Consider the following 11,466-nt stretch of genomic DNA (forward strand, 5'->3'; position numbering starts at 1 on the left):
ATATTATATAAAACACACACATGCCTTAAGCAACACATTACAGTATCAATAAGACAAGTATCACTAAGTTCTATTAACTTAAAAAAAAAAGCCAAAATGCAGAGGCCGCTGCTACACCAGTAATATGTACTGGCTCACACTGCAGGCCGTTTTCACAGATGATGGAGTCCAGAGTTAGTCATTCTAAAATCGATCTGAGCTCAGGCAGGATATATTTTTAATGCCAATTAGCTAGAATCTAGCATACAACCATTCTTCTCAGTCTTTTTAGGGTCCCAAAGGCAAAATTTTCCTTATTCTTCAGTTTAATGATCCTGTGTAATCTTGAGCACATTACTGAACCTCCCTAGCCTTCAGTTGTCCTATCTGTACAATGTAACAATGTGGCCAATAACAGCACCTACTCCAGTGGATTGCTGAGGACTGTGTGAGGTCCAGAACAGTGCCAGCACAGAGTAAGAGGTCAATGCATGTTCGCTAGCACATTGTTTCTTTATGATGTCTTCAGCAGACAGAAGCAAAGACGTACCTCTTACACGAAACGCTGGCATGGGAAGATAGGAAAATAGGTGAGGTAGAACAGAGGAAGAACAGAAATGGGATCGGAGGTGGTACATAAAAACTTTAACTAATCATAAACTTAAGGTTACTCCCCAAGAAGAGAAAACAAAATTAAAGAGCACATCTAAAATGGCTACAAAGTAAGCATTTTTAACAAAAATAGTTCAGTTGTATCAGCATATACAATGTGAGCCCCAGGGATAGACAGTGAATTAAGGCCTAGGATGAGAAACAGCAAGATGCCTTCCTCAAAGGGTCTGTGGGCTGTGATCTCTATGCCAGGTGTCCACGTGGAGATATTCGGTATTTCCTTCTGTAAGCCCAGACTTTCAGATGTCAGGCTTACTTAAGTGAAGCAAAATAAGGCTAACTGGTGGTAATAAGCTTTCAAAACTGGAAGAAAAGTAAGGGCTTAAAGAAGACATTCAGCGAACATTTGTGGGCTGAATCACAACGAGGTAATAAACTTGGGATAGGGATTTTTCTATACACGCTTTTAGGTTCCATGAAAGTGGTGGTGGCTACTTCATCTTTGGGCCACCGTGATTTTTTTCTGGTTTTCAAAACTACTCAGTAGTAAAGATGAACACAGTCATTCCCACTATGTAATGTTTCTCATTATTTGGACATTCTGTGTCACACACACAGGCACGCACGCACTCGCTTTCTCCTTCTCCCCCAACCGTCAGGCACCTACCACAGGGTCCTTCACAGTGTCAATCAGCTTAATGATATTTGTTCCACCACGAAGGTTCTCCAGAATCTTAACCTCTCGTTTTATCTTCTTTTTCTTCACTGGCTTAAATACACAAGAGTAATCAGAAGTGAGATTCCTTTTGAAGTTAATAAATAAAACCTTACAACAACGTCAGCTAATCGAGTGGCTATTGCGCTATCTTGTACACGTTAGAGAGTGTGTCTAAATTAGAAAAAAGAAATCAAGATAAAAGTGGGGCCTGCCCTTGAGAACGTTTAAGATTAAGGTAAATACAGACTCATATAGCATATGTGTCAGATCTTTAGGTAGTTACATTTAGGGCACTTACAAATTTTGAACACCCATGTCATACTTTAAAAATAAAATGCTTTCTAGATAACTGCCAAATGGAATGCGCGTTATAGCTCTGAACAGCTGTATATCATGCACTTGCAAACGGAAAAAAATGAAACAAAATGGTGAGACACCTGCTCTTCCAACGAGTTACATGTAATTTTGTCTTCCAGGAGCGAAGACCAGTTCACTGACATCAAGTTACAAACTTGTTTCCCAGCTGCTGGCTCCCATTTCCTGTTGCCACTCCCATTTCCTCAACATCTAGAATCTGAAATCAGCCCAGAGCCACTAAAACTACCCAACACATACCACTCCTAAAGAAAGATGATGGATCAGCAAAGGAGAAAATGGATCTCTGATCCAGTACTGATTGGAAACCTCTGCTACTTGCTAACCTGTCCATCTGCTGGATAGAAAAATTAAAGACTGCAATCAGAAATACTACCATTACATGTGTTATTTCTTGTCTTAAAGAATTTGAAGAATGTAAGTAGTTCTGGAACAAGAGACACATCACAATCAATTACATTTTATAAATTACTTAGAACACTTGACTGGCATGTAGTAAGCACTCAATAAACGGGAACTTTATTATTTTCTTGTTTTTAGTTAGTGACAAACCACAAAATTCCTATGTAGTGGACTCAGCCTAGTTGAACCCTTTGCCCAAGGTCCCACAGCTGACAGTGAAGGGTGGGGGCAGGACTCCGATCTAGACAGTGACTCTGTAGGCCTCCCTCTTGGCCACAGTGCTCTCATTTCCCAAGTGTGGCTATGACAGAAAGCGGACTAAGGAAAAGGAGTATTCTTTCACCAAGACACTAGACACAGTTCTGCTAGCACAGGCAAAGAGCGTCCAATGGGTTTGCAATGAAATAAGATTTTAAAAGCCTGCGTGTGTGTGGTGGTGGGAGGGGAGAGATATATACATGCCAGAGACACCGTCATCTTTTGTTGGTCACTAAGCTACAGCTTTGAACACATAACAAAACAGAGGGAGATTATGAAACACAGAGCACCTGCATCACCTCTAACAGGGTGCTTGACTGACAGACTGGAATCTAGCTGCATTCTTCCAAGCCAGCTGCCACACTCATGTCCACTCCAAAGCTTTGTCAGGGTTCCCGGGAGAGTAGATCTGGCTACTGTCTCTCTCTCCCACTTCCACTTAGGAATCGTACTCATTCCCTTTTTCATAATTCGGGAGCCCAAGACTTTGGGGGAAATAAAGTACTCAAACATGAAGTACAACTTGATCAAAAAAACAGCCAGAGAAGGACACACTACAGAATAAGTAAGCTTCAAAAATGTCAATGTCAGGAAACAGAATGAACAACTGTTCCAGATTAAAAAGATACGACAACTGAATGTAACACATGACCTGGGATTTTCTTTTACTATAAAAACATTATATAGACAATTGGCAAATGAGAACAGGGGCCGTAGATTAGCTAACAGCTTTGTATCAATGTTAGTTTCTGATTTTTGATCATGGCACTGTGGGGTTATGTAAGAATTGTCCTTGTTTTTAGGAAATACACACTATAGTAAGGAGCACTGTGATTTACATAATTACATACGTTTATACACACATATACGTGTGTTTATATATGAGAGAGAGAAGGCATAAAGCAAATGTTAACATCTGAGAAATCTGGGTGAAAGATATATGGGGATTCTTGTAACTTTTAAGTCTAAAGTTATGTCAAAAAGTTAAAAGAAGAATAAAAGCTGGCTATTGTATCTATAAATTCAGCCAATGCTACCAGTATATTCAATGTAAGAAAATTCTAGAGTTGGAAAGCAGTTACAGATCTGTAAGAGTGGTCACAGAGGAAAAAATACACCAGAGCCAGAGATCTGTATACACCGAAAACCTTGCTCTCCCCCTAATGGTGAATTAGTACAGGGTTAACCCACTAAGTAAGTTGCCTTTATGACAATGCCCCATATAAAGTCTTGCTTTGCCCTCTTGTTAGTCAGCAACAAGTCAGGCAGGCACACGGTTCCTGGACAATGCCACTGAGATTAAGGCATCTCTCATTATGTCCTCAGGTAATTTAGGGAGCAAGGGAGCGTATTTTGCTACCCAACTGTCACCTGTCCAACAACTTCCTCACCTAGAGACTGGGGACAGCAGGGCAATTCTCAAGTGGCACAATGGACTCACACAGCACCTGGAGTCCTCACATCCTGACAAAAGACCAAGAGATTATAAAAAAGAAAGTGACCTACAGCCCAGGATACTCCTCCAAAGCATGGACGTCTATTCTCTACAGGAACCAGACCACAGGGAACTCCCTTTAGCCTCAAGCTTATTCTTCCGAACCTGGGAGATGCTCTAGAAGCTAAAAAACCAATGAGCTCCCTGGGAATGAAAGTGATCATTTTAATGCTGTAAACAGAATTAAGAGAAAAGGTTAGAATTCATAAAGGAAGACCCTTCACATCCTATGGACAACAGATCAAGGATTTTATGAAAATAAGAATGCTTTGAGCCTGTAGCCCAGCGTTTGCATTCATCCACCTGCAGCTACACAGAGAAAATACCACACTTCCATCATAGTCTCATCATTTCATCCTGCTACACAAAGTCTCTCCCAGTTAAGGTTCATTTATTTCAATTCAGAGAATATCTGTTTAAAAGATTCAAAATGAGTCAGTTCAGCTGTTTCCCAATATTCTTTTTTACTCAAAGTCTAGTAGAGCAAAATGGCAAAATGCTAAAAAAAAGAAAGAAAGAAATTAAAGTATTAAATCAAGTTTCAGTAATAAATGAATTCTGGCACACACCTAGAGAGAATGTTTAAAAGGAAAAAACTCAATTTGAAATTTTCTGTGCATGAGCTTAGGAAAGGAAGGAAAGGGAGGGAGGGAAGGAAAAAACAAGAAAGAGAGAAAGAGAAAGAAAGAGAGAAAAAGTGAGCAGGTGGAAGGAAGGAACTTTCCCAAAGGTTTCAGCCCACATGGTGGAGAGTCCCAGCTATTCAGGACAACCTTGTTCAACATAATCCAAGAGTTAAGATACTACTTCTCTCTCCCTATTGACCAACATTGAAAAACTTAAAAGAGAAACTTAGTGATGGGCTGCTTAGTTAATGAAGTCAGTGATCGGTCCTATTTACTTAAGGCTGATTTTTAAGAAGCCAGATCTGAGAATGATTTCAACTACTAGCATTTGATTGTGATTGAATTTGTGAACTAACATATACAAAGGGCATAAGAATTAGGACCTCAATAAGTCCCAGCAAATGTTAACAGGCAAAGTCCCATTTTCATTTCTTTCTAAGCACAACTGAATTAATAAATTCAAGACAGGCAGGAGGGTGGCGTAGAACTTCCAAATCTGGAATCACTTTTATTCCAGTGCACAGTGACAACAGATAGATTAGTTTCGTCACCTGCAGTAAACAATCACAATGAACACTGGTTGCCAGGGATGAAGGACAGAGTAAGGAAGAGAAGTTCAGCCTCGATGACAGCATTTATTTTACTACCTTGGGAGCATCTCTCAAATCCACTGCAACTGACCCAAATATAAACATTACCTTAGCAATATTAATTGTTCACAGCAACTCTCCCCTTAATCTTTAAAGTCCCATCTTTCCAGTTACATTATCGACTCCCTGAGACTGTTTATTGTCAGGGGGGTGGGTGTGTTTTAATTTAAAAAAGCAAGGCATACAGTAGGGCTTTTGAATCTCATCAAGAGAGTGGTACAGTCCTTTCTACTACTGGTTTTGCCCTCTGAAATCATTCACGTGGCCCACCTGAAATACTGTTATTAGAACCATACTTTATTGCTTTCTAAGTGCCAGGCACTGTTTTAAGCACATTTAATCCACTTTTAATAGTATTTTAAGAGTTACTATTGGTGCACTTTTACATGAGGACGCTGAGGCAGAGTTTAAATAACTGCTCAAGGTCACAGAGCTGCAAAGTGTTGGGAATGCCCATCTGATCGCAGGCAGTCTACTTCCAGGGCCACTTTCGGGAAAGGAGCCCTGTGTAGATGACTCAAACACTGTCATCTACCTCCCCATCTCTCCAGATCTCATTTAATTCTCCCAACAGCCTGTGAGTTCCACAAGAAACATATATCCATTTTATTGATACGAAGAAAGAGTCAACTGGGTATAAATGAGGATGCTGGTTCTAGAACCCAAGTCTCCTGCCCTCCATTTACAGCACTTCTTAACACTATACTGCCCTCATCATGAGGGGGCAGATCCTAAAATCAGGCTCTAGAAACTATCTACAGCCACACTGTACACATGAAAATGGGTCCTCTATGTCAAGATAGTCTTTTTACAAATGGCTCACTCTCCAACCCTAATATATTAGAGGGATAAAGGTGTTAGCACCCAAATCTGCCAAGTCATCATGATGAGGGAACTGTATGGGTTAAAAAAGTATAAACACACTGGTTATTGTGGCTTCAAACCAAGAGAGCAAAATAACATTTCACTTACGCATTCACCACGCTGCTGCAGACCCAAACCAGAGAGCCCCTGGCTGGGTCCCTATAGTTCTCTGGGTATTCATCTGTTCCACACTCCATCTAGTACCTGTCCAAGTCAAGCATTTCCTTCCAGAAGAATCCCAATCCCCAAAACCATTAGAAACAAATTCATTTGACTTCTAGTGAGTGTTTATCCATCCTTCCAGTACAGTTCAACACCTCAAGAAGCCAAATACCCAGCAAATGTCCTAACTGCTTCTCATATCTACAAGATCCATGACAGGGGCAGAGGACCAGGACCCTAGTGCTTCCACCCCCTAACCATGTGACTCTGAGCAAACTGCATGCTCTGGGTCTCAGTTTATCTGTAAAAAGGGTTTGGGTTCTAAGGTTTCTCTGCTCCCTCATTTCATGATTCTGTTTCACCACTCTCTCAAGCTCAGACCCTACAACCACAATATTGGAAACAGCAATGACTAAGGCGCCTGGGTGGCTCAGTTGGTTGGGTATCCGACTCTAGGTTTCAGTTCAGGTCATGATCTCGGGGTCGTGAGATGGAGCTCCACATCAGGTTCTGCACTCAGTGAGGAGTCTGCTTGATATTATCTCTCCCTCTGCCCCTCCCCACCCTGCTTGCACTTGCACGCGCGCATGCAATCTCTCTCTCTTCTCCATCAAAGTTTTTTTAAAAAATATTTTATTTATTTATTTGACAGAGAGCAAGCACAAGTAGGTGGAGCAGCAGGGAGAGGGAGAGGGAGAAGCAGTCTCCTCGCTGAGTGGGGAGCCTGATGCGGGGCCCGATCCCAGGACCCTGGGATCATGACCTGAGCCGAAGGCAGACGCCTAACGACTGAGCCATCCAGGCGCCCCAAATAAATAAAATCTTAAAAGAAAAAAGAAACAGCACTGACTAGTTCACACATAATTTTAAAAATTTATACTATTTTTGATGTTAGTAACACTTTCATAATACCATTTTAACTACTTTTGTACCGTAAGACATTTGTGGGAACTAAAAAAAAAAAAAATCACAAAAACTTCAGATAAATTAATACTAATGTCTTGCTTCAGGAAGATGATGTCTTGGTACATTTGCCTAACAAAGTACCTGGAGGGAAAAAAACTACCACCGGAGAAAGCAGAAATAAAGGAGAAAGCCCTGCACCAGCATGAGTGAACATCACTTTGATACAACCTAGAAGTCGCCTGCTCACTCTGAAGTAACCCCACAAGACGGGTCACTGGCAGGCCTCCCATCCTTCTTTTAACACCACCTCCTCACCGCACATTTTAGAAACATCCACAAATATGCTAAGCCCACTTAAAAAGTAACTTGTATTACCACCATTCCTTGTTTTAATCTTGCGAACTGACCTCCGGGGGAAAAATGGATTTGCCCAACTCTTTATGAAATAAGACTATCAACAGACTACCAACTCATTCTCTTATATGAGAATTTCCAAGTCAGGGCAGCATGGGTTCAAAACACTGTACACGTTTATTTAAAAACAGTATTGCTCTTAATTCTATTTAGGAAATAGTAGTTTTCACTTGAAGGATCCCAAGAAGAGCTGAAATCCACACATAGGTGGTGCCCACAAAATGCCACAAGTTGTCCGAAATGGCCAAATGCTTTTATTTCTATGTATACCTTCCTAAGAGGTACTACAAAGGAACTGAGCAATGGATTGTTCGGAATCAAAAGATGAAACTTTCAGCACTAAAGTGGATTTCTGCCCTCCTGTTAACCCTTTCCATCCACCCTCTCTTTTTTTTTTCTCCTCAAAACAATTTTGGCCAAAAAAGATATAACCTTCCTATGGACTGGAACATTTAAAAAATTTCAACTTCAGAATTTCACTTCAAAATAGACAGTAAAATTTTGCTCACCAACTTCTAAATTCCTAAAACCTCTTAAGAGCTCCAATATGTCTGCATGGAGCACTGGGTGTTATGCACAAACAATGAATCATGGAACACTATATCTAAAACTAATGATGTAATGTATGGGGATTAACATAACAATAAAAAAATTAAAAAAAAAAAAAAAAAAAAAGAGCTCCAATATGTTTTGACCAAAAAAAATACTAAAAAAAAAAGTCCATGGATACAAATTAAATGATAGAATTCCTCTGTGGTCATTCACCATCTGACCATCCTCATATACTGGAAAGAACTGAAGGAAAATGTTATTCACCAAAAGGGAAGACAGCCCTGTCTTCAAGGAATATACCTTCTATCTCGGTCACTGTGTGTACATGAATACATAAGTTCCTTCCTGCCGTTGAAATATAGTAGGCCTTTTATGAAGAGGAAGTTTTTTCTAAATTCCTCTAAATTATGAGCAGCTGGTACTCTGTTAAGGACCTAATGTCCTATGACCAAACACTGTAACAGCAGATGTTAGTCATAACTTATCTGAATAGGGGTGCACAACTTGGGATCAAGACCCTGTCCTTTTTTAAAAACAAACAAACAAACAATACTTTTAATCCACTTTAATGTAGCCTGTGAAAACGAGAAAACCACAATACCATTAGTAGATTCTTACCCCATCCTTCAGATAGAACAAAATCTGGATAGAAATGCCACAGGGCTTTGAAAAAAAAAAGTGAGGGTGGTTTTCACCAGTGGCAACGAAGTTGGTTCAGGCTGTACCCTGAAAAGAACTTGTATGGAAAAGATACAAGGAACACTTCATTAACTAGAGCATCCAAGGAGCCTCCCAAGTCTTATTCCAGAACACGGGAACTTATTCTGAAGCTCTTACAAACCCATGCTAAAATGAGGAAAGAGAGGAAGACGTAGGAAACAGTTCTGGCTAAGGGTCATTTCTACATAGTGGTATCAGGTAAGTTTTCTTGTGCCTAGGTTTCTTGTCCGTAAAAATAACCTTTAGCTTCCACGTTGGGTTCCCTAAACATATCCTGTGAATCTTTAGGGGGAAAACTATCCAGGAACGGATGCTATGAAGATCTCTAGAAGGAAGACTAAAGAGCAACTCGATGTTCTCTTGCATGAATGTGCTGTCACTTATATATATACCTAAAGGCCATTCCTCCAAAAAAGACACCACAGGAAGTTACACACGTATTCTAAAAATGTTGCTATTGCATAAAAGTTTAGTTATTTTTCTGAAATTGTTCCGGAGTCAGCAGTTCATTCTTCCAAATGCACAGCAGCGGAATATGGATATTCCTAAGTTCAATTTATGCCTTGCTCACTTCCTAGAAAGATTTTAAGCAGCTTACATTAAAAACATTTATGCTTATGTATAAAGGAAAAAATCATATGGCTTACCCAGGTGACTTCCCTGAAGGGAACATTTCTTTAAATATTTATGCTTGTAAAGAAAAAAAAAAAAACATGTGACTTTTCAGGTCCAATTCACATTTGGGGAAGAGGAAAGTCAAACTCCACATCTTTAGTATCAATTCCTCACTTCTCACCCCCAGTGCCTCTGAGGGCACAGATAACTTTGCCTACTTCTGTCTACTGCAACTCTGCTTCTGCATCACTAGGCTCGGATGGTACTGAGTAACAGAGCTGATCACTTTTCTGAAAACTGATTTTCAGACAGCGTAAGCCTGACCCCTCATACTAACCAGGGACACAGCTGCCCTAACTCTATCCTTAAGACACAAAAACAGCTTTCCAATTCCATATCCTTATTCACAGAGCTTCTCCAAAATGGCCACACTGGAAATCTTGTATATGCAAAAGTGCTTATATTAATCATTCTTTAGTCTTTTCGATATTTCACTGAATGACATGCACACACATTAAATGATCTGGCAACGATGAAGACCCTTCACGGAGTCTAGAATTACCCTTTTTTTTTTAGTACGCCCTATAAAATATTATTAAAGCCATCCAACCAGCTACCTGAAGGAGAATTTAGCCAACTCTTCATGCTCATTAAGATCCTGTCTTCACCGAAGAGACAACAAAATATCTTTATCAAACTTAGCGCGACTAAACCAGACACAAAGACTGCTTGTTTCAACTATTAATTTTAGCGATTGTAAGCGTACTCTTCTACTGCTCCCAATTTCACTTTTACTATTTGATAAGCAACAATGAACCTTCTGGGCACTATTGGTTCACCATATCCAACCCCACCTGACACACTTTTACTGCCAAAGGAGACGAATCAACTGATCATCCACTGAGGTGTTTCTACCCAAGCTTCAAACTCATCTTTGGAGCTGCCCTAATTTCTTCCAACTTTCTTTCTGGAATCATTTTAAGCACCAAGGGTAACAAACTCCGTGCTCAAGGAGCCCTTGAATTGATGGGATCTTCACTGGAAAAACTTTTCTTTCATATGAATCCCTATTTCTTTTTGTAACAAATGGACCCCTTTGGAATTTTCACTTTGGGAGCCCACAATGACATTTCAGGACAAGTACGTTCCTCAACGATCATGCTTTGATTTCAAACAGGTCTACATACTTTCTTCAAAGGAAGAAGGAAAATAGGTGGGAGGAGTAGCAAAGGGACATCAGACAGAAGATGTGTGAAATGAGAGCTTGCACTGCTCATTCTACAATGTGGCTCGAGTTTACCTCGGGACCCGTGCACAAGATTTTCAATGCCACTCATAAGGCACTCACCTTGAGAATTTTTACAACCACTCTCTCATTGTTGGTGATGTTAATGGCCTCAAATACTTCACTATACTTTCCCCGACCAAGTTTTCGAACCAGCTGGTAATCATCTTGATTACTGTGAAAGGCAAGAGTGACACATAAATGCCAGGACTTGGGATTAACCAAGCCTATGCCCACTCTACACCCCCATCCAGTCACTTCCATTAATCAAGCATTGGAAGCGTCTATACGTCAGGACACAACTCATTCCCTAAATGAAAGCCACAACATAAACTTGGCTCCTTTCACTCTGCTCACAGCTCCTAACCTAATTGGTCAATCACAACTTGGGGAGCAGAGGCAGGAAGGCACGGCTCTGAGCCAACCTAGAAGGGTGAGCAAAGCATCCATCCTGGAGGCTCAGAGGGTGCCCCACTGCCTGGGGCTCCACAGCAACTGCCTTATACTTCACACCCCAAAGGTAGACAGCGCCTGCTTTGAGAATGTGGATGTCTTTAAAAGATTTCCTCCCACCCAGCCTCATTTCAAAAACTAAAAAGACAGAGAATTTTAATAGCTCCAGAGGACAGCTGCTGACTGCCCACCCCAAATAGAAACCCAGAAGTGTAAGGAGGAAGGGCTGCTCTCTCATTTTCATTAGGCTCCGGTCCCTGGACCCTACACTTCTCAGTAAGAAAGCATTCTTTGGCGTAAGGGGGAGAGAGGGGTGCGCAAGGCGGGGAGAAGGGGGGACAAGGAAACGAGGACATGTGCAGCGGCGGGGGGGGGGGGGG

The 11,466-nt window shown here is 40.9% G+C and overlaps 2 protein-coding genes across 5 annotated transcripts in view; one reads left to right on the forward strand and one right to left on the reverse strand.

Moving 5' to 3' along the window:
- The window catches only part of CSNK2A2 (casein kinase 2 alpha 2), a 39,951-nt gene extending 28,603 nt beyond the window's left edge, over positions 1-11,348 (reverse strand). For 3 of the 4 annotated variants that reach the window (XM_032424524.1, XM_032424525.1, XM_032424526.1), the window contains exons 1-2: positions 10,697-10,975; positions 1,259-1,360 (exon numbers count right to left, since the gene is read on the reverse strand). In XM_032424524.1, the coding sequence (XP_032280415.1) occupies positions 1,259-1,360; positions 10,697-10,897 (303 nt within the window). In that variant the 5' untranslated portion in view covers positions 10,898-10,975. Of the gene's footprint in view, positions 1-1,258; positions 1,361-10,696 lie in introns of all 4 variants that reach the window. The other variant, XM_032424522.1, reaches the window with a different exon arrangement.
- CCDC113 (coiled-coil domain containing 113) overlaps positions 11,250-11,466 on the forward strand; it is an 86,073-nt gene continuing 85,856 nt past the window's right edge. Inside the window, exon 1 of the mRNA XM_032424519.1 lies at positions 11,250-11,362. The gene's annotated coding sequence lies outside the window, so the exon portion shown is untranslated. The remainder of the gene's footprint in view (positions 11,363-11,466) is intronic.

The sequence above is a fragment of the Phoca vitulina genome, unplaced genomic scaffold (assembly GCF_004348235.1).
Source record: "Phoca vitulina isolate PV1807 unplaced genomic scaffold, GSC_HSeal_1.0 scaffold30, whole genome shotgun sequence".
NCBI classification, from domain to species: Eukaryota; Metazoa; Chordata; class Mammalia; order Carnivora; family Phocidae; genus Phoca; species Phoca vitulina.